Here is a 27,296-nt window from a genome sequence, read left to right as displayed (position 1 = left end):
TGAATAACTAGCAGGAGCTAATTAGCACAATATTACATCTTGGACTTTGCAAAGCCATTTGTGTCCAGGTAAAGTTGCTTACTCTAGTGGTGTCAGGTTGTGGAGATTATTATAAACTTTTTGTTTTGCGGAGAGACGTTTTTCCTGCAATAATCCAAAACATACCATTAGCTTCTCTGCGGAGGGAAGCAGGGCGATGCGCTGACCCTCGATTTCCTTTTCTTTTGACTTTTTGAGGCTTAATTTAAAGTTTTATTGAGTGTGACACAGAGCTCCTTTTGTAAACTGTGTTCGCATTTATACTCTAAGAACAGGATAAAGTGGGGGCGCTCTTCAGGGCGGTCCTATAAAGGACAATCACTATGAACAGCTCAATAAAGATTTCACTCTTGTATCTGATTTCATGTTAAATCAAACAGCATCAGTTCTTACTGTAAAGCACACCGGTGTTTTTGGGCTTGTGGGTGAGCGGTCGTTTCTCTCTCTGGGGCTTTCCTGTCCTTTGTGCTTTGGGATACTGAAGAACACCCTCTGTGTGTCTCTGTGTGTTTGTCAACAGGAGGCCTTTTCCCCGGTGACTCCCATGAGTATGAGGTGTTTCGTTTCGCCCTGGCACAAAACCAGGACATCCCCAAGCTGGTGCCACAGGTGGACATGGTGGACACGAGCAGCAGCTTCGCCATGACCTACGCCTGTAAGTTCACAGACTGATGGTGCTCTGGGGCGGGCCAGAGGGCGACTCTTTGTTGGTGTTTTGGGGTATTTTACCACATTTTTAACTCTGTTTTTTGTCCACTGAGCTTTTTAATTCTGGTATAAACAGCATTTTGTGCACCTGTGCTTCAGCAGTTAGGTACCATGGAGCATTTCTACTTGGTTTAATTTCATTTCACAAAGCGGTCCAGGTGCCACGCTCATCTTTTAGATATCTGAATTGATATGAATGAATGCAAGCAGGAGGCATTGGTGCGTAAATCTTTGAAACAAAGCATCTCTGGCTAGCTGTGCTTTTTTTTTTTTTTTTGCACTCATATCCCAGATTCCAAAACGCAGCAGGGCATAGGGGATGTTTACCTCACACTGGTGCAGTTGAATCAGGTCAAAGTTGAGTTTTGCTCAACAGTTTTGGGATGGAACTGGCTGCCGCTGGTCCGGTGGATTTGGAGGTCACTCTGCTGACATTTGCTGAAATGTAACAACAACACAGTTTATTAACTCAACAAACAGTCTGATGTTTCCTTTCTCTGTAATGAAATGATCAGTGCTCACTGTGGAGTACTTTTCTTATTTCATAACAGGAGACAGAAAGGAGTGGCTTCACTCAGTGTTTGCTCAACATTTATGAGTGAAGCCATCATTAAAGCATCATCCAGCTCAGCCTGTGGTGATCAGCGTGAACTCATCAAGGAAACAATTACAAGAAAAATAAGAAACATCTGTAGAACTTGGAGACATTTGCAACAATCAGAAAGCTTGTAAATATGAAAATGTACCTTCATAACTTTTAACCTGTGTGCTCCAAACCCCTGACTTTGATCCTTCTTTTTTTTTTTTTACCTTATATACTTATTTTTGGCTGTATGTGGATGTAAAAATGTAGTTTATCTGTCAGGTTACACGTGCCCAAACAACTGGCAGAGCTTATATTTGAATAACACTGCAGCTGTTTTATCATCAGGTTACTCCGCACGGTCTCTTACCACAAACTCCCAGAAAGTGCTCCAAACATCTGAATCACATTCCTCCCACGACGTCAGACATGCCACTGGTGTCCTGCAGCACCGATGCTTCTGCTGCGGCATTATTAGATCCCGAGAGACGAATGTCTCAACTTCTCCGAGGTTTCAGCACTTCTTAATGTTGGTGTGTGGAGTTGCAGGCTGACAGGAGACGTTCTACATGTATGAAGTAATAGAGCGATTGTTGTGACAGTGGAGTGTGCTGCAGGAGGCTTTTCTTTGGGGAAGTTTCATTCAGCATCAGACCCGCAGAAAACTCTGTCACTACAGCTCATTACAGCAGCTCCACAGCATTCGAGGGCTCGCTTTCAGGAACCAAACAAACAGTTAATCCGCCAGCGTTGTCTCTGCAGCTGATGCTGCTCTGGCTTCATTCACTGGAACTGAGAAAGTGTCAAAAAAGGCATAAAGAACATTACTGGAGATCTTGATCAGAGGGCCAATGATGTTCTAGTAAAGTTAGAAAATAATGGAAAAACTCCAGGAGTACAAAGGAGTTTTTACAATAACTTTAGCATGTTTAAGACAAGATAAGATAAGATAACCTTTTTTAGTCCCACACGTTCGAGGGCTAAATCTATTTAACACTTTAAAGTCAAGAGTTTATATGAGTTTCTGAGACTTCTACATCATCACTGTATATTTTAACGATGTTAAAATTTGGTGTTTGGTGATTTGCCCTCTTAACCTCACCAAAGGACAAATATAATTTGAAATTTTAAGGGCTGAATAACAGATTTCGGGTCAGTTTAACTGCCCCACTGCCTTGCTTTGACCACAGTTACAAGGCAGCAAATTGTGCCGTAGTTCTATTTCCAGACTTTATTTTGGAAGGTTTGAAATGATTTTTAAAGACAGGATTTTGCAGCAAATACATGTTTAAGACTTCAGTGTCAAATTCAGCAAAGCAAATTTCCTGCCGGTTATTTTTGGGTCTTGATGATATAACACATGGTTTTTGTAGCTACTGAATGTGCGCTTTTGCTCGGATGCTTTTGTGCATTGTTAGTGTATCATTTGGCTCTCTGTGCTGCTTGTCTGACTGGGTTTTTTGAAGGGTTAGCCTGCTGTCCGCTGCACTCACCGTCATGGGTCAGTGCATCATTCTCCCGTCATCCAGACTTCATTCAGCAGACCTGGGATTTACAGGGTAAACACAAGTACATGGAGCCTGGCTTCAAAAGGGCACGTTGCGGCAGTAAATGGACGCAGACCATGGGGAGCTCGCCACTAAATGGACTCTGGCTCCGGGGAGCGTTCTGTACAGTGCAGCAGGTTTAGACAATAATGTGCTGACCTGTTTCATTCTGCCCCAAAACACTGAATTTACCACCTGAATGTTCATCTGCTGCTGCAATGAATCAGTTCAACCTCAGACACGAGGCTTCATGTGTGACACGAGCTGTTTAAAGAGCTACAGTACGAGTGCTTAATCACACTGAGTACAGACCACAGCACATGTCATCACTTAACATCATTAGACAACAGAGGTCATTATAACTTATTTAAACTGAGTATTTCACATACATCACTCTGGAACTCAACTCTTTAAATTAAGAAATCAACCTAGCAACACTTTATCCTTCAGTATTTAGCATTAAAAACAGAGTTTAGTTGTCCTGAAAAAAGGTGATGCTACTCAAAACACTTAGTCCAGTAAGTTTTTGGGTCAACGCAGTAAATAATAGAAAAACACAAATGCAACAATTTGTGGTCATTTATTTAGAAAAATGTGACTAGTAGCTATGATTCTTATTTAACATGGACCTGAACATATTTATTGTATACTTTAAACCGATGAGTTGCTCAGGTATATTTGGGGAGTCATTTAAACATTTTAAAAACTCATAGTTTTATGACAACGATATGATTGATTTACAATTGGATAAACAAACTCTTAAGCCTCGGTCTCGACCAAAGGAATGAATCCTTATTCTTGTTATACTTCTTTGAAGTCTGCTGTCTGAGGTTTATTTGTAGCTGATGTTTTCTAATTAAAGTATCTGCAGATGAGTCTGCGCAGTCAAGAAAATAGGCAGTCTACACGGATCCTTGTTCGCCATGTGGTGATATAATTTAGATCGCTTGGACCCCAGCAAACCCCAGCAGAGTCACAGACATGAAAAGTATCCTCAAGACTTTATGTCTGAAATTTGAGTTGTTGCTAAATTAGCTAAATTACACATGCTAATCAGCAATAGGTAAAAGACTACTGACCACAATTTCTTCAACAATGAGTTAGTACAACCAGCTGCACAGAAAGCTCCACTATTTGTCAGATAACTGCATTAGAAAAACTGCAAAAGGCATCAACGACACAAACATAATCCAGAGATCCAATTCAGTGACTCCAATTAGCAGACAGCTAGCAACCGCAGTCGTCTGTGTTGCAATCCATCCATCAGTCAAAGTTTAAAATTCATCATTATCCAAGTATTTGAGTTATTAAAGAATTCACCCACCAGGAGGCTAAGGTTCAGGAGGTAGCGTTGGAAGGTTCCCTGGCTCCTTTAGCCTGCGTGGAAGTTTATCCTGAAAAGTTGTCCACAGAGCCTCATGTCGCAGTGTGAATGTGTGAACTTAGGCAGAAACATGGTTGTACGATCGTCTGTCAATAAGTGAAGGAGGCTTGTCGTAAGAAAGTGCTTTAAGTGCTCAAATGGAGTGTGATAAAAGTACCCATCCCTTTATACACAGATGTAATGAAGCGGCTGAGAATTGGAACATTTTTTGAAGTAAGACATAAACATGTTTATTTCTGCTGTAAAGAGATTTTATCAGGCAGTCTACAGGGACTGAGTCACGGTGCACATTCACTTTGATGACTGGCACTTTACCTGGACCTGACATTTCCCACGGCCGGCGGAGCGGACCAATGTCTCACAGTGAGACTCTCCTCCATAATGCAGAAAGTCTCTAACGTTGTTATCTTGAGATGCTTTGTGGATCCAACCTGTCCTCACCCCCAACTTATCACATGACCCGTTGGTGTCACTGTGGCTTAAACATGTTTAATAAGAGGCTCTGAACTTCTTAAAAAGATGGAATGAGTGTTGCTGGTGTTGTTGAGGAGTAAAATGTAATAAATGTTATTTATTACTGTGGCAACAAAGAAAATGTTGGAGGAACTTGTTGCATTTTGACTTTAAAACTAAACAAGCAGTGTTGGTGCTGATATTTCAAATCAGTGACAGAAAACTTTAAAATAAGAAATAAAAGTGACACAAAGTGCAAAAAATGTAAAAAGGCTCAGATTTGATATTTGATTTGATATACCTTTATTAGTCCCACAAGGGGAAATTTCATGAACCTTAACATAATGAAGTCAACATGAAGTTGGTACCAACACTCAAATAAGAAATGCTTCATCATCATCTCTGAGAAGCTCAACCTCAAGTATTAACATCGGTTTATTTATTCATATTCTGTCTTGAAGCAGGCAGTTTTAGCAGCTCCAGTCTCAGAATACTAAACAAAAAAATGCTAATGCTAATAAAAGTGGAATATAAAATCAGCTCTCAGTGGTGCAGCTGTGCTCTGCAGCATTAAAACTAAATCTGGAGTGAAAGACAATTCGACTGCACATTACACAGGTTATAGTGTTGTTATGAGGGCAGATATTTCTTAATGACGTCCCCACTGATCATGTTTTACAGCCCAGCAGAGCAGATAATCCCAAAAACGTGCTTCCAGTTCGATCGTGAAGTCTTTAGAACCAGTGCCATGTAGTTAATAAGCAACAAGTGCCTGTGTTTCTGCTGAGTCATGCTTTATACATGTGTAGAGCTGCACAGAGCCGGTCGTCCTCTCTCATCTGACAGAATCGTTGGCTTTGATTTGGATGGGGCTCAGTCAGGATCTCAAAGTTTGATATTCACAATCTCTTTTCACCCAGTTTTTCATCTTTATTAACCCTTAAACGCACAGCCTGCTGGCTTGGATGCATTTGTTGATCTGAGTGTTTCAGGAAGACAAAGTGTCCGTCCATAGGAACGTTTCTAGATACTTGGGAGGGGTGAGGATTTTGAACCAACGTCTTCTCTATTACCATCATTTACGTACAAAATAAATATCTGTATCTCCAGTCTGGTACCAAAGAATTGGAGAAACAATGCTGAGGAGCACTAAAGCTGCTCTGGTGACTCAGCACCTCACTAAGGCTACGTTCACTCTGCAGGTCTTAATGCTCAATTCCAATTTTTTGATCAAATCCGATTTTTTTGTCTGCTTGTTCACACAAGTAAAATGTGACAGCAAACGCGCTCTAGTGTGAACCCTCAAAGCGTCCCGCATGCGCAAAAGAAGACGTCACACACAACGCACTCTGTTTAGACCAGGGGTCTCAAACTCAAATGAGCCGCGGGCCACTTCTGGCACCGTCATCTCATTGGAGGGCCACTTTAGTGTCCAAGTAGTACAGAAAAACAAAAAACACTCACTAATATTTCCTAAAATGTAGTGTTTTGTTTGTTTTATTTAATTCCAAATATTGTGTAACAAGACAAAATTGCAAACATGAACGCATTTTTTTCCTCACTCTTAACTATCTGAAGCCTTTCAGTTTCATTTGTCATATGCAAGTTAGCACAGGGTCAACATTGCAATGAAATGTATTTGACGAGCAGAAGACGGTCACTCAGCAGTATAGTACAGTAGTTTCATTGAACTACCAAATAAACAAATAAACAGCTCTTTCTGGCCAGACACGTGGCAGCACTTTTGCTACAATTTTGTTTGTATTTAACAAAATAAAAATGCAGGCATAAGCGTACACATTAGTTTTCGACTGCAAGTGAAAATTGTTTTCTTTCCAAATAAATCTCTCACCGAACTAACATAGCCCTCAACATGTTTGCACTCTCTTGTTACCTCGGCCAGATCCGCGGCTCCGAACCGTGGTAAGGAGACCTCTGGCTAATACTGTGGGTTCCGTGTCGGGCTCGTAGCCGGGAACTAGCTTTACTGTCTGGGTCAACCTTGCTAGCGAGAGACAGACAGAGGCGTTGAAAGGCTGCTCCAGTGGAACTTATTGTTTCAGAGGAAAACACGAACACAGTGTACAGTCGAGTCTTAATAGCTTACTTACAACTGGGCTCGTCAGGCACTCTTCTTGGCTGCAGTGGTTATTATTATATTTACATGCTTCCAGCTCCCGTTTCTGCTCGGTGACAGCTCAGACATGTCCTTTTTCTCCCTCCCTCACGCTCACACACACACAGCGGGAGGGGCGGTCCCACACGTTCTCCCTGCTGCAAGGACTACACCGCCCATGAGGCTACAGTCTTAAAGGGCCATGCCTGTAACACTTTTAAAAATATTTCTTCACATCAATATGCGGGCCGCAAATGGCCCGTGGGCCGCAAATGGCCCGCGGGCCGCGAGTTTGAGACCCCTGGTTTAGACCCAGACCAAACAGTGTTGTTTGACTGATGGCCCTTAATATAAAGACTTGTTTCGGACTTTACGTTTCCCAATTTTGCTTTAAGTTATAAAGTTATTGTGTTATTTACATTTGGCCTAATAATGATCCTTATTGCTGTTTTAGAGAGGAGCGGTGCTTCAAAGGATAGTTGCAGATTTCTGTCAGAATCTGCAGATTATACAGTACAAATAAAATGTTCACATTTCTCCAACGTTGTCTTCCCAACAGTTTCACTGACATCTACACGGGATGGACAGGAAGCGTTCGCGATGTGTTCTCCGGCGCTGATAATTGGCGTCTGTCTTGTGTCAGTGACGTAAAAGACGGATTTAATGCGACACGACCGTTCAAACAGCAGTCGCTTTCTGAAACATCGGATATGTATCGGATTCAGTACCACATACAAAAGTGACCCAGGTCGGATTTGAAAATATTGTGCCGTTCACACTGTCATACCATGATGGGATATGGGTCGCAAAGGGTCAAAAAAATCGGATTTGATGCGCTTTCGCCTGCAGTGTGAACGTAGCCTTAGATGCTTAGTTTTCCTATCAATGACCTAATTAAAACAACCAGTGTATCACAGGCCTCTATGAAGTGTTAGCCTATTGGTTGTAGCTGAGTGAGAAACGTTTTCAGTCAGTTAAGAATGGTTAGGAGCTAAGTGTGATTGCAAAGAACCAGAAATCACATCGCCTCGTCTGAGACAGCCCTGAGGGAGGGCTTCGTTGGCAGAAGCCGTCCTCTGGACCTGGAGGAAGGTCAGTGAGGGTCCTGTGCTTTTAGCCCTCTGATTACCTCTAGTGTTTTGTTTATCATCATATTTCCAATTTTAATTCTTATAGAAAAAAGGCGTCACGAAGGATTCACATGTCCTCCATCTCAGGACGTCTCTGTCTGAAACTGAGGGTCAAAGTGGCTTCCAGAAAAAGTCCAACAGTTAGAGGAAGGTTTCACAGTTGTATGAAGGCAGCTCAGTGCAGAGCAGACCTCTGTGGGGCTTATCCTCGCAGTACTACCACCTGTTCCGACAGGCCAGTTTCTTTGGGTGAAACAAAGCAGCCTCAGTGTCTGATGCTCTCCTAATAACTCGTCCTCTGCTCGCTCCTCTGAGCAAACAGGAAACCACAAAGTGCAACTCCTGGTTTCCTCTTTTCTGCTGGTCAGCAGGTGCCTCTGAGTGTTTCTATGGAAATACTGGTTAGTGGGTGTCACCGATTGTTACCATGGAAACGCCGCTCAGTCGGTGTCGCCCATTGCTGCCATGGAAACACCGGTCAATGGGTGTTTTCTTGTTTAGAGACTGGCTCCGGAGCGAGCTGCTGTTTCTGTGTCCTGTGGGAAAATCAGGCTGCAGTCACTGACTCCTGTCTGTTGCTCTTAAAATGGCTATTTTCTGCTTTTCCTAACTTCCTGTTGGCTCTCATGCTCCAGAGGTGGAGGTTCTTATTAATGACCACCACAGTTACTTTCAGATAATGAGGTCAGAATAAATACAAGTAATCTCAGACTCCTTTAAACACTTTGATTTGTTTAGCTTTTCCCTACTCTTGGATGTGTATGATACCAGTACATTGTCACCTCAGGCACTGAAACCTCAACCAGCTGCTGTTCAAACTTTATGAGGGGCAGCCAATTAGAAGAGAGTTGGCTTAAAGTGGGAGGGGTTTAAAGGGCTTGTTTCAGATGTGGCATAGCCTGAGGGGTTGCACTAAAGCTAACTGTTGTATAAATGAGGATTATTTTGGATTCTGAATCATGTAAAACTACTCTAATAGAGTCCCAGAATAAAAAATATGCAGCTGGATCTGAGCAGAATACGACCACTTCAGGCTCTGACTCCGTTTCTGTAATATTAACTCATTGCCTTAAAATATCTTTTCACATATAAGTTTTTTTTTGTATAACTGTACCCAGAATAGCTGATAACTGCACTTTATTAAGTGTCTGAGAACTAAGGAAGTTACCTGTTGTAGCCAGATTTATTCCATTACCTGCTGATACTCAGGTTCAGCCGCTTGTCTGCTTTGTTGTTTTATCAGCACTCTGAATGTTATCAGCCCAGACTCTGACTGCAGAGCTGCACTCTTGGAATATGTGCAGACTGTGGTTTGGGCATTATCGTCTCGAAAAAAACGCTAAAAAACAACATTTGAAAAATAGGCTTTCTACTCTTCTCACATCAATAGCAGATTGTGGATTATAGGTTATCATTTGTGTAGAACGATGGATTAAGACTGTGAGCACTTGCAGGTTGGTTGTGTTTTGTAGACGATCTGGCAGCCTGGGTGACATCAGACAGGCAAAACTAATAGATTCATATCATTTATTCATAACAAAGTCTGAAGGCCATGAAAATCGTGAGAGAACCAAAAGAGCAGGAGTGAACCTGGAGATGGTCATGAAGCAGGTGAGAGAATGTGTACCGGCAGATGTGTTTGTTAATGCTAACTAATGAGCTAATCAGCTTCATTAGGAGGACGCTGATTTAACAAAAGTCAAACTCAGAGCACAGGTATCACATGCAGATAATCTGATTAGATTCTGCTGCAGGTATTTGCATATTCAGAGAAAAACTTATTTTTTTTAAACGTGAGTTAACATTTCTGTTCTGAAAGTGATACAATCATCTATGCTTTAAAAAATAGATGTAACTTGTGTTTAGTGAGCTCAGGAGATGCTGTCAACAGAACCAGGCAGGCTGTTTTTGAGCTGAGGTAAGCCAGCTGTCCGTTCCACCTTCGTGCAGTCGAGTTTTCATTTTAGTTTTTTCTACATGCGGGATTTATTTTTCTTTCCTGAGCTCAGGTTCATTGTTGCCACGTTGTCGAGTGAAGCGGCTGTCAGTCACTCACGCCGTCATCACGAGACCAATTCCTGATAAAAGTAGGAGTGAGCAGCTTGTGTCGGAGTCTCAGCGCTCAGAGAGATGTTTGTTTTTCTGCCTCAGAGCGCGCTGGAAAGACGTAGCCATGCTGCTCGGCGCCGACTCTAGAGTCTGTCTCGCAGGAGGCCAAGCTCAGTCTGTTTTACATTTCACACAACAACAAACTGGGGAGAAAGCAGGAGGGGAGGGGTTAACAGTAAGAGAGAAAAGAAGCGAGAGAGTGAGCGGGAACAGAGGAAAACAGGGAAACCGAGGCTGGTACAAAAAGCACAGAGGACAGTTTCTCATGTGGAATTATGATTTAAAATTCAGATTCAGCTGTGGAGAGGAAATTTTGTCAGCTTTAGTCCTGAGCTGGCCAAACGACAAGTGAAACACAGACACTGACAGCAGGACTGCAGAAATCATAACCATGAATATAAGTTTCATTATTTAACACGAGCGTTAACAAGTTAGGATTTCCTGAAAGAGTTGGAGCTTGTGGGTTGCACGGGGTTGTCAGAGTTAGCGTCAGCCCTGGGTCCCTACCATCGTCTGGTTCCACTGTGGGATGTTTGTGGGTTCATTTGAGGGAGTGGGAGGCCCAGGTGGCGGTGGACAGAAGCCACAGGGAGAGCGATGGAGGGATGAAGCCACAATCAGCTCACACCTCTGTCACATGTCAGTGAAGGCGGATCAGGTGAGAGACTTACGGCAATCCAGAGACGAGGGCAGCTGCAGCCACCCATTAATGATTCTTCCACAGGTTCACAGATGGAAATCTTTGTTGGTCGATGTTTTTGACCAAATGTTCCCTTTCCATCGTCTCGACTCAAGCTGGACTAAACAGTGAGCGAGATCAGTGGAAGGAAAAAGGTGATCTGATGCAGAAAAAAGTGATGCGCTTGATTTATAACACAGGACAAAATGAGAGCTTTGGATTGACTATTAATGCAAAACTCTTTATCTAGGTTGCATTGTGTTAGTAACAGCTGGAAACCAAATTTGTAATTAAATAAAAAAATCGGATGAATTGCTCAGCCCCAGTTGACGATGAAATCACTCCCTGCAGGTCTGTGTGAGTGCAGCCCAAAGATTTCACATAAAAGGATGCTGTGACATCACCCACTGATTTGTGGCCTACTGGTTTTGCTCTCACATGATTAATGGACCAATTGTTACAGCCTTAAATTAAATCAGTTAAAAGCTGACATTTCTCTGGCTATGTAAAAATAACAGTGATGATGATTGCTGGGTAACGTTGTGGCTGTTCCTGTATAATCAAAAACTGATTGAAAAGACTTTAAAAAGACTATTTTCTAAGACGTCCAATCAAAGTTGAGATTTGGTTAAAAAGTAAAATACGCTTTATGTCTTAGTTTGGTTACAAAGAGAAAAGACTTCAGAGCATATGAGACGACAGAGTCACCACTGTGTCATCCCAGCATGTCGGAGCAGTACAACTGTGACGCACAAATGTAGGAATGGGTTTGATTAGAATTTAGCAGTTCTGATCCGGTTATTGATATCACCAGTCGAACCGGTTCTCGATTCCCATCACTACACAAATGGTAAATAGACCAATTTTTAAAGGTTTTTAAAGTTCTTAAACGCTTTACTTGAGAACACAAAGCATTCTTTATAACAGTGGTTCCCAAACTTTTTTTGCTAGGCCCCCCTGTTTTACAAAAAAAATGTTCGCGCCCCCCCCCCACGCGCGCACAAACACACCCTCCAACCACACACACCCATATTTTGTTTTCAAACTACATTGCGGTTTATTTCACACCTCAAACATTTAGTAAACAATTAAGCAAATACAAGTAAACTGCTATAAATTACAGGTAGTAATAAAATAAACTACTAACTCTTTTACGCTGCGTCCACACTTACGCGGGTATTTTTTGGAAACACAGCTGTTTCGTCCACACGTAAACGGCGTTTCGAATCACCGAAAACTGAGATTTTTTAAAACTCCTTTTTTGTGTTTACCTGTGGACGAGAGTTCGTCACGAAACGTTAAAGGTATGTGCCTTTTTTCATGTCACGCTATGCGCCACGTTATTGTTTACATGAGATGAATTGCAGAATGGCAGATAGAGACACAATACTGTTAATCTGACCGTCTGCAGGTTTTACACGCTTTACACCTGTCCCTCCATTTAGAAAGGCAGAGGCGTCATGGTGTGATTATTTTACGTGTAGTTGTTTTTTTCCTGTGTAATAATATTCAACATTGCTATCAATACATTTCTCAAAAAATGCCTCTCTGTGCAAAATTGGTTTAAAAACATAAACAGCTGTGAGATACTGTTTGTCCGTGATTTGAACCGAGGGATCAAATCGTGGCAGGATCAGCCTGATGTTATTTGTATCCCGCTGTAACTTTACTGTATAAAGAGCTAACATCTCCAAAATGTCAGGAGTAGTTAGTCATTACAACAAGTGTTTGTGAACTAAAAATCAAGAATGTGGGATACTGTTTGTCCGTGATGTGGAGAGCCCAGCGCGTGCTCCCGACGCAGGGAAAACCAATTCTGCAGGGGAGACCTACCTCGGCACTTGTGCAGGTGAAGCCAAAGGGAAGACATGCTTCACCATATTTTCTAGTCTTTGGTTTGGAAACATATTCAGCGATATTTCATCTCCTGCTTTGCGTTTGTGTGGGAGCCCCGTGCTAGCAGTGTCCAAGCGTTTTTGTTTTTTGTTTTTTTCCTTTTCATGCTGCGCCCCCCCCCCCCTGCAATGGCTCTGCGCCCCCCCTAGGGGGCAGGCCCTACACTTTGGGAAGCTCTGCTTTATAACATGCTTTATTCACCCATTTATACAAGCACTTTTTTCTACACTTTCTATGTAACATTTATACTCTGATGAACTTGGGATTCCGTATCAAGCCCAAGGGTACGTATGCAGACTGGAGCAACCAGGGATTGGACCACCAACCTTTGATTGGTGGTTGGTGGTTATGCAGCTCAAGGCATTAAACCCTGGGGGGAATTATATGTGACATAAATATGTTTTTACATTTGAAACACATGAAACAAACTCATAAAATCAAATTCCAGGTTATAGTTCTACAAATACACAATGAAATAAACAGGCAAAACTAACAGTTCTGAATCAAATGTAACCCAATTTTAACTTTCATTGAGACGTATCATGAAGCCATCTGTTAGACCTCTAACCAACAGAAAATTGCTCAGTGGGTAAATGTGCGCTCATGGTTATAATGAGGTTGAATTCATGTCTTTGTAACAGCGTGAAAAGATAACTTTTAACTTTCACCTTACAGCCAAATTTAGACATAAAGGGATAATCTCACCACAGCCAGTCACAATAGTTCACTAGCAAGCATGCCAATACGTGACACAAAGAGTGGAAACATTTGGTGAGAAAAATCTCAACCAGATCTCAAAGCTTTTTGAGTCTTTGTGGAAGAGAAAAGGGTAGAGCGATGGGTGGAATAAACCAGAGGACAGAAAGGGAAGCTAAACAAGTAAGACAGAAATGCAGTAAGAGAGGGCGAGAGAAATGAAGACAAGTGGCTTCACAGGATAAGACAGAGACAGATAATGAAAAGTGCAAACAAGAGGGACACAGAGATGGATGGAAGGAGAAAGAGAGCGAGACAGATAGATAGAGGAAGGGTTTTTCGGTAGTATCCAGGGGGCAGTGGGGATCAGCTCAGGTGCTGCAGCTCCATTATTCAGACTCTGTTCACGTCTGGTTTAGAAAAATAACCTGCAGCACCGAGCAGAATCAGGACACACCTTCATTTTCAGGTTAATTCCAGTTTATTATAACTGAGGTCTTAATTTTGAAGTTTGATCTATTGATTTCTTTTAAGATTTTCATTTCTTTTGCTCATTCATCCTGTTGGGGACATTTGAGACATTTAATCTGGAGAGAATCATGTGATCTTGGTATGGGCCATTGTTTGTGGATGCTTATTGCTTGTTTGATAAAGCCTCTATAGTTCACGCTCATCTTCATCTGATTCTTGCCTTGGGCTGTTTGTTAGTGATCCCTTCCAGATCAGGTTTGTAGTGTATGTGGAGCCAGAGACTGCTGCCATCAGGTGGTGCACTGCCATGCAGTGTTTCAGTGGGTGGCATATATCAAAGGTATTCACATGAATACCAAGTATCTCAGAAGAACATGCGGAGTAACTGCCATAAACTGTATTTCCTGTAACTCCACTTGAAGGTGAATCAGTCCTCATAGACTCAGTAATGAAAATATCCAGATGTAAGATGATCACAGCTATTGCCTCCCTTTATATCAACTGTACAGGTCATGAATTTGTTATGAGTCATCAACTTGAGTTTTTTAAGGCTTAAACTTGGCTATTTGGATTGACAGGTGGATGATGACACAGGTGGCTGTAGCTGACTGTACTACTGACTGTACTAGGCATTATTGTAGGGTCTTAATCTTACAATATTAAGCACCTTGAGGTGACTGTTGTTGTGATTTGGCACCGCGCAAAAAAAAATAAAATTGAATAGGTTCCACCACAGCTAACTGGAGTGAGTGACCTGGACCTTTGGACCATGTTTGTGGCTGAGTGTTTAAGCCTGTTTGTTACTCTCTTACTTATATGTTTATGTCTCTGTAATAGATGCAGTTCACAGATGTAGGTTGCCAACTAACCATTTAAAGTAACTTACTGCAACACATCAACATGGCAGTAGCTAAGATGCTAACTCTGAAGCTTCAAATTGCTGAGCAGGTTACATTTTTAATGGTTATGGTTGTGTTAACAACCCAGGAAATCTGCAGAAAGTCTTAAATACTTTTCATTTGTTTCTGCATCTGATTGCTGACTGTTGGGAGAAGTCACACACCAGTAAACTGTACGTGGGATTGTTGTAGCAGTCGATGGTGAATTTTTAATTAGCTTATCCATCTGTCCGCTTTTACACCACACTGCATTAATTAAATCAATGGCATATTTGAAGTTGTAGTTGTTATTTACAGCTGATAAGTGCTAACAAAAATATGATGCGAATTAAAACTCATTCTGCACTAAATCGTCCGTTCTGTTGTGAATGTGAAACTGTAATTAAACTGCCTCTTTAAAAGCTTACAGTACAAACTGTGTGTCAGACATTTGTCTCTTTTTTTTGTTTTTTTTGTGCCCATTACTTTTCCACTGATGACATTTCCCCTTCACAACAGACTCAGTGTCAGCTGCCTGTACATCAACAGTGTACAGTACAGAAAGTAGGGTGCATCTGTGCAGGGGGATGGTAGGAGAACAGCTGAGCACCACAAGGGATTTGTGAACACAGAGACTGTATGAATGAAAAAAGCTTCACGGAAAAACCTGCAGCTGCGCCTCTGCTGCTGGAGCTTCATCAATGCAACTCTGCAGTTACTGTAAATGGAAAATAGGTTCCAAAGGATATTGATAATCAGTGATATCAGCGATGTATTTCCATGTAATCTCACAATAAATTCCCTACAGTTGGCAACAAAGTTACTAAGTTACTACTCTGTCATCCTTAACTTCAAAGACAAAAGAAGAAAGCACTATTAGCATTTTTCTTTAGAGATCTCTGTGGTGTAACATCAAACTTGAAAAGTTAATGTCAGTTAGTTCTAAATAAATTAAATAATTTCAATATTTGTTTCTGTATCTTTATTTAGATTATTATGCTTTGTAATCTCAGTGTTATTAAACACCAGGCGATACCAATGTGGCTAACTCTTTTTAGTTGAACTAACCAACTGATGACAAACCCAAACAACCAGCTGATCTACGCCACCAACCAGCCAAGCCCACAATCCTAACTTGTAGGGCCAAGCACCCTAATGTTACCAAATCCACCTAATGCTAAACCTAATCCCAGTTCACTCACTGATCCCAGCTAACCCACGCAACTGACAACAAACCTAAATAACCAGCCGATCAGCCTACCACACTTTTCCCCCCAATGCGACCAACCATCCCACCACACTAACCCAATCAAACCAAACCCACCTATCCACTCTACCTCGAGCACTTATCTCCACCAACCTCAAACCATTACACACAACTGACAACAAATCCAAACAACCTGCAGATACTAATTAACACAATCAACAAGCTGACACAATCAACCAAACATCCACCTTTGTCACCCCGTGCAACCAAATCCACCTACCCCACTTCTCGTCAGTCACTCTATTGAACCAACACAACCTTAACAAACAACCAGCTCTTCTAAACCATCTGAATCATTCCAAGCAAAGACCCCAAGAGAAGAAATGCCGGCTAATTAAGTTATTAATTTTACAGAAAACAAGACTTCCTAACAAAAGATATTATCTTCACAATAAGCAGTACCTGTTTCTTAGAAAAACAGATAAACTAAAAATGTAATCTTCTTACCAACACAGACCAGAAAATGTCACCACAGAGAAAGAGAAATCTAGTTTGATTTTGTGAGAAAGACTTTTGACTGTTTGGTTTGCCAACCACTTATGAACACCTGATTGAACCACCAAATTATCAAATAATAAGAATATAATGCCACACTTTACATCAGCAATAAACAAAAGTAGTTGAGATGTTCTGTCATGTCCTTTATGGAGATAGACGCATACAAATAATGCAGAGCCAGCTTCCTGTCTCGGCCATCAGACAGCCGGTGACAAAACCTGTGATGTGTCTCACCCTCGACGTGGCTTACATCTGTCAGACTGCGTTTATTGTAGACCTGAACCCTCAGAGGATTCTCTCTCCCCAGTTTGAAACTCAATTTCTTTACATCCTCACATTTTTTCATCATATTATTTTCATTTGCATGTTTTTCATGCTTTGGATATTATCCGTCAGTTTTTTATTTGACTCTCCTGCAGACCATACACCTACACTCTAATGCATTTATTTTCCTCTCGGTTATTCTAATGCATGCTAGTGTTTTGGTTTTTTTTTTTTTATCAGTGTGTTTCTAGACTTGTTTTTCTCTTCCATTCAACCACTTTTGACATGTCTAGATGATATTAAAACTTGGATGGCCCAAAATTTTCTAAGATTCAATTCAAGCAAAACTGAGGTGATTGTGTTTGGTCCTAGTGGACCTTGTGACCCCTCCACTATTGATTTGGGACCCCTGGCAGAGTATTTTAAGCATGTTGTCACTAACTTGGGTTTTTAGATGGATAGTGATTTTAAATTGAACACTCAAATTAGGGCTCCTGTCAAGTCCAGTTTTTATCACGTAAGGCGATTGGCAAAGCTAATACCTGTTTTATCTTGGCCACATTTTGAAACAGTAATCCATGCTTTTATTTCATCTCGTTTGGATTACTGTAATGCACTGTTTTTTGGAGTTAGTCAGTGTCTTCTCTCTCGTCTGCAGCTGGTCCAAAATGCTTCTGCACGACTTTTAACCAGAACCTGTAAGAGAGAGCATATAACTCCTATCCTGGCTTCACTCCATTGGCTGCCTGTTCATTTTAGAGTTCATTTTAAAATTTTAATGTTTATTTTTAAATGTTTAAATGATCTTGCTCCACCTTATCTCTCTGAGCTTCTTCGTGCTTATTCCCCTCCTAGGTCTCTCAGGTCAGCTGACAAGCTGCTCCTGGAGGTACCCAGGTTTAAGAGGAAGCTCAGAGGGAACAGGGCCTTCTCTATTGTTGCTCCAAATCTCTGGAACAATTTGCCTCAGCTCATAAGAGAGGCTCCATCATTGTCCACCTTTAAAGCCCGTCTTAAAACTCACTTTTACTCCCTGGCTTATGACACAGTCTGACCCGGACTTTTTATATGTTTTTAGTCTAATTAAATTTGCATTTATTTTTATTTTTATTTTTTAAATTTTTTTTACATATACTATTTCACTATTGTTATTTGTTATGTCATGTGTACAGCACTTTATTTTCAGCTGAGAGTTGTTTTGAAAGTGCTATATAAATAAATTGCTTGCTTGCTTCAAGACATGCTTGCTGGAAAGATTCCGAGGATTTTGTTATCTTTCTCCAAAGCCGGATAAGTTGTCCCCACTGTTTCCTGTTTTTTGCTAAGCTACACTAACTGCCTTCTGGCTTTGGCCTTTAACTGACACACACGAGAGAAGAATCAATCTCCTCATCTCACTCTCAACAAGACGGCAGATAAGCTTTAATGAGTTGACTCTTGAGGTCGAGAACAGAGCAAAATATGTGGGACTGAGGTCGTGATTTTTTACAGTCACTGCAGGAGAGCGGACTGGATCTTAATAAAGATGTTGTGGCAATAATAAAAACATCGTGTTTCAAAGGAACCCAAATGCAGTCTTTGCCAATACGTCACCATGTCTCATTCACGCCAGCAAATCGGGCTGAATTGAATGGAGGTGGACTGAATAGAAGTGAAATGAATTGAGTCAGGACAGGCAGAGAGAGGGACGGGGGTTAGAGCGAGTATCCCAGTGTAGCAGAGCATGTAACAGGGTTGTGAATGGAGCTTTAACCTGAGTGTGACCCCGTGTTAACACAGGCTCAGACTCTGCTGATGGCTCCATGAACTCGCACCCAACCGCACCTTGAAAATCTGCGACGGCACCGTCTTATGAAGAAATATGGAGCTTATTTTATTTTTTCTTAGGCTGAAGTAATGGTTCGGGGCTGAGCGGCAGAAAATCCATCCGTCAGCAGAGAAGAAATGAAGTGGAGGAAAGTACTCTGAGCACAGAAAATGAAGTTTCTTTTATTTTGGCTAAGGTAATTTTTCTGGCCGTTAAATTGCTTTGCGACACCGCTCACCTGCAGGATTGTAAAATTAAACAAGTGTCAAACTGAATTTTACTGCAGCAAACATATAAAACACTGTTTCATTTCAAGGGAAAATATGAAGCGTCTCTATTGCTGAGCTAGTCTGCTAAATTTAAGGAAGAGTGACTATTCCATGGGTCTTATTTTACTTTATGATCAACTCGGATCCCAAATAGTTTACAGCTGCATGTCAAGGCAGAGATAAGCAAACAATAAAGTCAAGATAAAAATAAATTAATTAATAAAAATGAATAACATGTGTTAAAAATAAATACATAGAATGACGAGGACAAATGTCTATAAATGAACAATCACAGAAAATTTCGTCTAGAAATCAGACATTGTTATATATCTGATATTTTTATCCTTCCATCAGAAATGACTCCTGATTTTTGATTCCACCCTACCTGTCCTCTCTTCCTCACCTTTGTTATGCAGTGTCTGTAGCTTTGGATGGCTGACCGCCGATATTTAACCTCATCTACCTAAACTACCTCCCCTTTGACTCTGTGTCCTTCTCATTCACAATGAGACATTCTTGACCTTTTTTTATACCTCTCCGCCAACACTTGTGTTAACCGATCTGGTAAAAAAGCCCACTGCCCTCTCTCATAGATGCCCGCATACCTTCACAGGTATGTCATGTGGACCAGCCAGCATTCCTCTCCTCACCCTCTTCATTAAGTGCTCTCACCCCGTCTTACTAATTTTTCGCACTTCCTGATTGAACCGTTCTCCACCCATCCATCCTTCTCTCATTTTAATTCATAAGCTTCTCAAAGTACTCGATCATGTCAGAAGACTCTTCACTTGTTAGATCTCTAACCACCAAACTGACTCCTCACCAGAATTAGGTAAACGAATGTTCGCTAATATTACTCGGAAACTCAGATTTAGATTATGGAGACTGTTTGGCCAAACAGGCATTTGATCAACTTCAGCAAAAACCCTAAGCTGTCTGTCTGTATGTTATCATATCAGTTTATCATAAGAGTTGGCTATGGAAGGTTTTTATAAGAAAGCTAACATTGCTGTGAAATCAACTATGTTCCATAAGCTAAGTGTTTGTATGGCTAATGCTAGATAAGCATGAGTAATGTTATAGCTCATAGTAGCAGTGCATTTAAATAAGCTGTCTGCCTCCACCATGTCAATGACTATTTTTAATAAAGTACTTTATGTTTAGGTAAATGATGTACTCATTAAGTTTTTCATTTATGTCTTATTTATTTATTATCGTGGTATCAAACTTAGTTTCAAGCACTGGTGCATTCTGCTGGTGTTTGTGCTGATTACTACATTTCTGCTGTTATGACCTCTCTGCTTTCTACCGTAAAAACCAGCATGGAGGCAGTTAGCTAGCTAGCTGTAACTTTGCCCAAGTCCCCTTTGTCATTCCACACAGGTCTACAGTATATACAGCACACTGCTCTCTCAGCTCTTATACAACATACAACAGAACAACATTACAGTTTATATCTCACTGCTGTTTCAGCCAGTGTTAGCGCACACGTGGAGTGTGACTGCAGTTCATTAATCCCGAAGGTGTTCTGAGGTGACGCAGAGGTCTTTTAAAGTTTGAGTTTTCACACTTCATCAGACGAAGCAACTGTAATATCACAGCTCCTCCTCTGAATCCTCAGCAGTTTAACTTTGCACATTAAATATCAGCTGTAATCACTGAGCAGCAGCAGCATGGGAGCCAGCTCACTCACATTTTAACTCACCGCCCTCCCCGAGGGCCAGATGAAGATGGGAGGAGGAGGAGGAGGAGGAAGGAGGCAGGGTGGGAGACGGAGGAGAAATTAAATGGTGATTCTCGCTGCCAGGACTCGCCTTATCAGGAGCGTACAGATTGAGACGACAGAAGGAAGGAACACGACTGCCCCACTCCCCATAGTTAGTGTTATTTGTTGTTTATTGGTGTAGAAAATAAAAAATAAAGAGCGCATCGTGTCGGACACACTGAGACAGGAAGCCGGTGGAAAGAGAGGAGCGAGAGAAAGAGAAACAGGAAGAGAGAGGGAGGGCTGATTTGGGTTGCTGGTGACATTTCGCCCTTGAGGACTCACTTGTAGTTACACGCTCAGTTGAATGCCTCAAATGTGAAATGAGGATAAAGTGCAGCCCTGAAAAAAAGAACGCTGCGTGTATCGCCTGGAAAGACGTTTTATCTTCAACAACACAATTTGGCAAATAATGGCAGAAACGAAAAGCCGTCTGTCAGACACGAGGGCTAGCTGCAGGGAGGGAGGGGATTATCTTTAATTAATAATCTTAATCTCTAATTTCATGTCGGACAAACAGAAGTGATATCAGATGCCAGAGTGGCAGGATAAAAGAGGAAGATTCAGATTGTATTGAGAGAGGAAATAACAAAGGAGGAGAGAGGAGAACTAAAGCGCAGAGTTTTAGAGAAGGAGCTGGAAACATCTCACCGTCCACTGACAAGCAAACGCTAAATGTTGGATTAAACAACAGAATCAAAATTCTGAACATGCTGATGTGTGAAAAACTGCTTCCTGACCTCAGAGAACTCAAAGGTCACAGTCGGGGCGTGTGGTTTTCCTTGTGTTTAAAACAACTGTACTGCATTAGAACTATAATTTTCAGTACTGATCTTCTTTATGTGTTTGGATTTGTTTCAGTTGACCTCCATTGCTATTAGGGACAAGGACATCGGGCTGTAACATACCAGTAGCTGAGCAACTTAATTATTTGATGGAGAAAAATAATATCACAGACATTTTTCAGTCTGTTTCTGGTGACGTGTTGATAGCAGCAGACTCCGGAGAATTCAGAGTTTTAGTTTTATTGGAGCCCGTCTCTGCCTTTGATACTGTTGATTACAGCATCATGATAAACAGGCTTAATGACTTGTTTGTGATCAAAAATATATATCTGTCCAGGAGATCTTTTACTGTTGAAATGAATCAAGTGAGTTCTGCCTTTCGGGGTACCTCAAGGATCTGTTTTGGGTCCTATTCTCTTTTTTGCTTTACAAACTCCCTGAAGACCAAATTATTAGACGTTATATTAATAACTCTTATCATGCTAATGACATTCAGTTATACTTTTCAGTCAGAGACTTTATATATAGTTTTATACATTGTCTATTTTAAGTATTTACTAAAAGAATTCAAACTATTAAATGAAAACTTCCTTCATGTAAACACCGATAAAAGAGAAACTGTGATTATTGCTCCTGATTGTGAGATTTTAGAAATTAGGGGCTATATCTTCTTCTAAATCTTCTCCTCTTCAGTCAAGCCTCAGAAATTTGGGTGCCATAGCGATCGGGTGCTTTGCATCCATCCTGCAGGTATGAGGAAAAAACTTGAGATTTTGCTTCCAGGAAATGCACTTAGGCCATGTGAATAAGCAGGTTGCCTGGGAAAATTAATTAATAAAGGTTTATTTAAAGTGAAAGCAGAGTTCTGTTGATTTAACTTTGTGGTAAGTTTTGGTTCAGTTTTTTATTATAAGAGATTCAGTGAATTCACCTAAATAAGGAGGACCTTTTTTTTTTCAATAATTTAACTGATATCAACCTTTTTCTTAGTTTGTTTGAATTTATTGTCACTGTTCCAGAATAACAAAGAAATTAAATCACCATGAAAACTCTGAGCTTTTCATTTTTGAACATTTTGACATCAGACACATTTCATCAGTCATTTTAGTTGCCCATATGCCAACAACAAGGTCAATACTGACCCATACAGATGTTTGCCTGATTTGTCTTCTTCTGCTAAATAAAGGCTGAGTGGTTCACGCAGCTTTTGTTATCTCTGCAGTGAATTGTGGGTAAATCTCTGTGGATGAGTGAAATGTAAATGTAGATGTGGAAGTTCTGAGCTCTGAGCTGATAGATGGGATTTGAACCTGCAACTGTAGGGGGGTAACACATGTAGAGAGGCTCTAAATCAATGTGTCTGTGTAACTTTGTGTGTGTGTGTGTCAGAGCTGCGTTCTCAGCAGGAGATTATTGCATTGATGCCTCAGAGGCAGCAGTTGCCTAAATGACTTTAGTGTGTGTGTGTGTGTGTGTGTGTGTATGTGTGTGTGTGTGTGTGCGCGCGCGCTGCATCACCCTGAGGAAGGCAGTCATTTAATTCATTATTCAGCATTGCTACTAAACACATTAATTAGAGCCTGAGGTTGGGCTGGGTTCACAGTGCCGCTCAGATCACTGCGAGTCGGAATTAAAATTTCATCTCTTCTAATTTTATTTGAACTGAAGATCTCACTGTTGGCCTCTCGGTCCTGGACACCTGGTCCTTCCAGAGCCTTTAACACCAAATAAATGACAAACCCAAGTGTAGTTGCCGTACACTCTGCATGTAGCCACTGTGACAGCACTCTGAAGCTAAAGTAGCACCTACAGCTCTTCACGTTGGTATCCATTCACCACACCTGTTGAATAAAACAAAAATCGTCATACATTTTTAAAGCTTAGTTATAAAAGCATCCCCCCCTTTGCAGAATGGAAGTGAGCTATTACATACTTTTTGTGTGTTTGATTGTTTGCAGTGTGCTGTAAGCATGTTTATTTCTGCTGTAAAGTCAGACAGTTTAACATTGGACACAGCTGGACTTTACTGTTGAGATTTATACGTTGAAACCACCCAAGCTTAAAAAGTCTAAGAATATAAACTCAGATGGAAAGGGGACATTTAAAGGGTATTTAAACAGAGGGCTCATGTCTTCACCACTCCACTGTCTGTGAACTTTGAAGTTCCCATTTTGGGCTTTTTATAATGTCACACACTTCCAGCTGAATCTCTCCCTGTACGTCACCTCAGATCAAATAAACGGTGAATATAAATGTCACTATGAAAGCTTTGGTGCTGCAGTTACTCCTCGTTCTGTTTCTGACCTGACTCGATGTCACTCTGTTAGAAGCGACAGTGACTCGTGCTGGCCGAGTGACAGAACCCCGAACGGCGCACTGAGACAGTGACCTGATCGTCGGCTGTGTGTCTCCGGGCCGGCCTGTTTGCTCGGTGGAGGAGAGCAAACAGTCGAGAAGGAGGATGACGGTGAAAGCCTAAGGTTAATAGACGTCCTCACAATTACCCGCCTGTTCCCCTGGGCGGAAGAGTCCTTCCTTCCTCTTCTCTCTCCCTGCAAACATGAGGGTGATGATGATTATTCATCACAGACAGGCAGATCTGCAGAGATGGACCGGCGTGTCAGGAGGATGCATGGCTCTGTGGGTAGACGCGGTCTCAGCTGCGGGCCCCGTGGCACTTGGCGTCGTCGACTGTGGGCTGTGTTTAAATAAAGCTCTGTCTAAAAGCCTTAGGTGGCGAGGAGCGAGCTGTCTGACTGGAGGAACCTCTGTGGGTACGAGGCGAGGTCAGCTCATTCGCTGAGACGCTGTGATCGATGTCCTCATTCACTGTTTGGCTCCCTAACGTTATAGGTGGCTGGAATCAGGACAGCTGTGGTTTAAACATCTGTGGTGGAGACAGGAAGTCTGAATATTCACTGACCTCATAAAAACAACTTGTTGATTTCTCCAGCAGGTAGTGAACCCATGCTGGACTTTTGATTGGTGTTACACTAAATCAGGTACATCTGATATGAATCTTCGCTTTATTAAGCAGCTTTAAGGTTACACTCGCACTGTGGTTAAAATGTGTCCTGGCCTTGTTTTTAGTAGTTTTTAGCATCTAAACTTAACCAGCAAGTGAAAGTAACATGAGTGGAAATTAAACAAGTCATCAAGAGGGAAATAAACTGAAGTGCCAAACACAAAGATGGGAACAGGGTCTAACTAATGGCATCACACATACCTGCACTCTCCTGTATATTAAGAACATCTCCCAGTGGTCTCCAATAGTGGTTTCTATTTGCCAGGCCCTCAATCTTTCTTCTGACTAATGTGAAAACAATTTCATTTGTTTTTATGTGTGTTTAATGCACCCAAGTTACCAGAGTGCCTATGAACCAGTCCACACACAAATACAGTTTCCACCTATCTGTCAGCACAACCAGGCAACACACAGCCAGGTCCAGGCTGTGTCCAGCTGATCTCTGCACACACTCAACCAATTATCTGCTGTCTCAGCTGTTCTTGGACACGTTCTGCTGCCAAACCGCAAAGACATCACAACTGGATGAGACTTCAGAAACACACAGAATTCAGTGATGGTGAGTTGAGCCGTGTGTTTGAGTATTTGGGTGTGTACGCAACGTGGAGTTGTTGACTTTGATATAGCTGGAAAGGTATTAGCTGATTCAAGCTTGCTGTTAAAATAAACATAGAAAAGTCATAAATTGCACAAAATAACACATTTTTCCAAATGATTTTCAAGTGCGATTAAAATCATCCGAGCTGGACAATTTCATGAAAATCGTTGCAACTCATGTTTAACTAAAACCTGCACGTTATGCACCGTAGTCTCACCAAAATCCTGTCACACATCACTGATCTCCTCTCGATCATCAGAGGAACTGAATCGTTTTGGAAAGAACAAAGACAGCTTCTTTGCATTGTATATTCTCAAACTGGATCATTTTCTATATTTAAAAAAATAGACTGAAACGGCAAAACTCACATTAAAAAATGTCCCATTTGACATAAAGGCAGCATCAACATTAAGGCCAAAAACAGGGAATGTGCCTGGCTCTGCCAAGTTTAAAGAATCTGACTGCAAGCATGTCTTCACACCGCTATTCAACACTCTGTAGGCTGATTTTTAATCCCTAGAAAGCTGAAATTTTAAAAAAGATTGTTGTGTTGCTGTGCATTTAATCTCAAACTCTTTGAAATCATTGACCGGGTCAAGAAAGAGTCTCACGTTTGACATTTGTCCTGATTACTTACTTACAAAAGGAAAAATAGTTACACTGACGACAACTGTTTTATGCAACAGTTTATAAAAGGCAATATAGAACTCATTAAAAAAAGAATATTTATACATTTAAAGAGACAAAATATGACATGAATTTTGAATCATTATGGAAAAAAACAGCACAGACTGAGCTCATTAAATCAACAAAGACAGCCATTTATGTAATGCTACATAAATTAGAAACCACTTCATTGGCTAATCCCATAGGTTAAACATCTGGACCCCCATCATGTTGGCTTTAATCTAAACACAACTAACTACAAAGCTTCCCAAGGCTCGCAGCATCTGTCGACTCTGTGCTGCCCGACCCCCTCTGATGAAGGACCCGCCTGTCGTCCCAGTTGGACAGCAGCGCTAATGCTAAGAGACAGATACCTCGTTAGCACTGATAGCATTTGCCTGAGGGTAAACATCTATTGTTAGCATGATAGCATGGCCCCACAGGGGATGGTTATTTCCAGTGTGAGTCTGCTAAGGGTAGATGGTCTTGCTGTTAGCATGTTAGCGCTGGCCTCAGGGATCTGCACCAAGGACACACACACATTCACAAAGAAAGTAGACGAGGACATCTGTCAGCACATATGTGTCTGATCTAATACTGATTCATTGATTAGCAGTTTGGCAGCTATTTAGCAAATTTAGAACCAAAAACAAAACAAAACAGATGAACAAGTACCTTTCAGCAGTTTGATTTTAAAACTGCAAAAAGTGGATTCTTTTTTGAGTTTTGGTCAGTCTGTGGACCATTTATTAAGAAGTTTTCTCTGGAGCAACAAAAGCATATTGAATCAACAGCTCCACGGCTGGAAGAAAAACTGAAGAACCTATCAATTAACAGTTGTTCTCTGAATTTGAATGTGTCAGAATAGCTTTAGTTCCAGTGTGGGTGGGTGAGACAACCTGGAGATTTAACCATATTTGCATTATATCTGTAAATGTATAGCGTTACACAAGCTTATAGGTCAATTACTGCCAAAAGAGGGGTTGATGTTTCACTAACCTGACGCACCAGATGTTTGTTATGCAGAACCATCTGGAAGGTCATCATCGTAAACTGTTTAGAAAAAGGGAAACACTAAAAAATAGGTTACTGAATTACAAACAGATGTCTGTTGCCGTGTATGAACTTTTGAACTCTCACTGTTTTTAACTTTGACACATGACATCAATGAACCACTACCAGAGGAACCAGCATGGCAACAAAGTTCAGCTCAAACTCAAACAGTAGATTGACCAAATGCTGTAGCCCCTAATCAACTGATAGGTCAGATGATTTCCTTTTACACTTGGAGATGTTGAATGTCATACAGGGTTCAATATTTATGCATTTGGGTCTCAGGTTTTCACTTGATCAGTGTCAGCTCCATAGACAAAAGCCTTTAATGATTAAATACTCTCCAGCTCTGACAAACAGTCATGTCAGGAAGAAAGCTTTAAGTTAACAACCATCACACCTAAAGCACCTCTATAGCTACCAGTGTAGGAAGACCAAGTACTGGGTCCAAGTGCCTAGCTTGAAGTTGAGTGTACTGGCAGTTATGCTTTGCGAATGAGCCAAAACATTAAAATAAGTGACAAGTGAATAGCATTGAGCTTCTTGCAGACCTAACTTAGATTGTAAATCTGCTGAGTTACTGACCTGTTAGCAGCAGCACTCCCCGATG

General features: G+C 41.2%; 1 protein-coding gene across 5 annotated transcripts in view; it reads left to right on the top strand.

The window, feature by feature from the left end:
- gria1b (glutamate receptor, ionotropic, AMPA 1b) overlaps positions 1-27,296 on the top strand; it is a 112,766-nt gene that overhangs the window by 12,221 nt on the left and 73,249 nt on the right. For all 5 annotated transcript variants that reach the window (XM_063487113.1, XM_063487112.1, XM_063487111.1 and 2 more), the window contains exon 2: positions 560-694. In XM_063487113.1, coding sequence (XP_063343183.1) covers positions 560-694 — 135 coding nt within the window. The remainder of the gene's footprint in view (positions 1-559; positions 695-27,296) is intronic.

Source organism: Pelmatolapia mariae, linkage group LG10_11, assembly GCF_036321145.2.
Source record: "Pelmatolapia mariae isolate MD_Pm_ZW linkage group LG10_11, Pm_UMD_F_2, whole genome shotgun sequence".
NCBI classification, from domain to species: Eukaryota; Metazoa; Chordata; class Actinopteri; order Cichliformes; family Cichlidae; genus Pelmatolapia; species Pelmatolapia mariae.
Note: the sequence above shows the minus strand (reverse complement) of the source record. Positions and strands in the feature narration are given on the sequence as shown.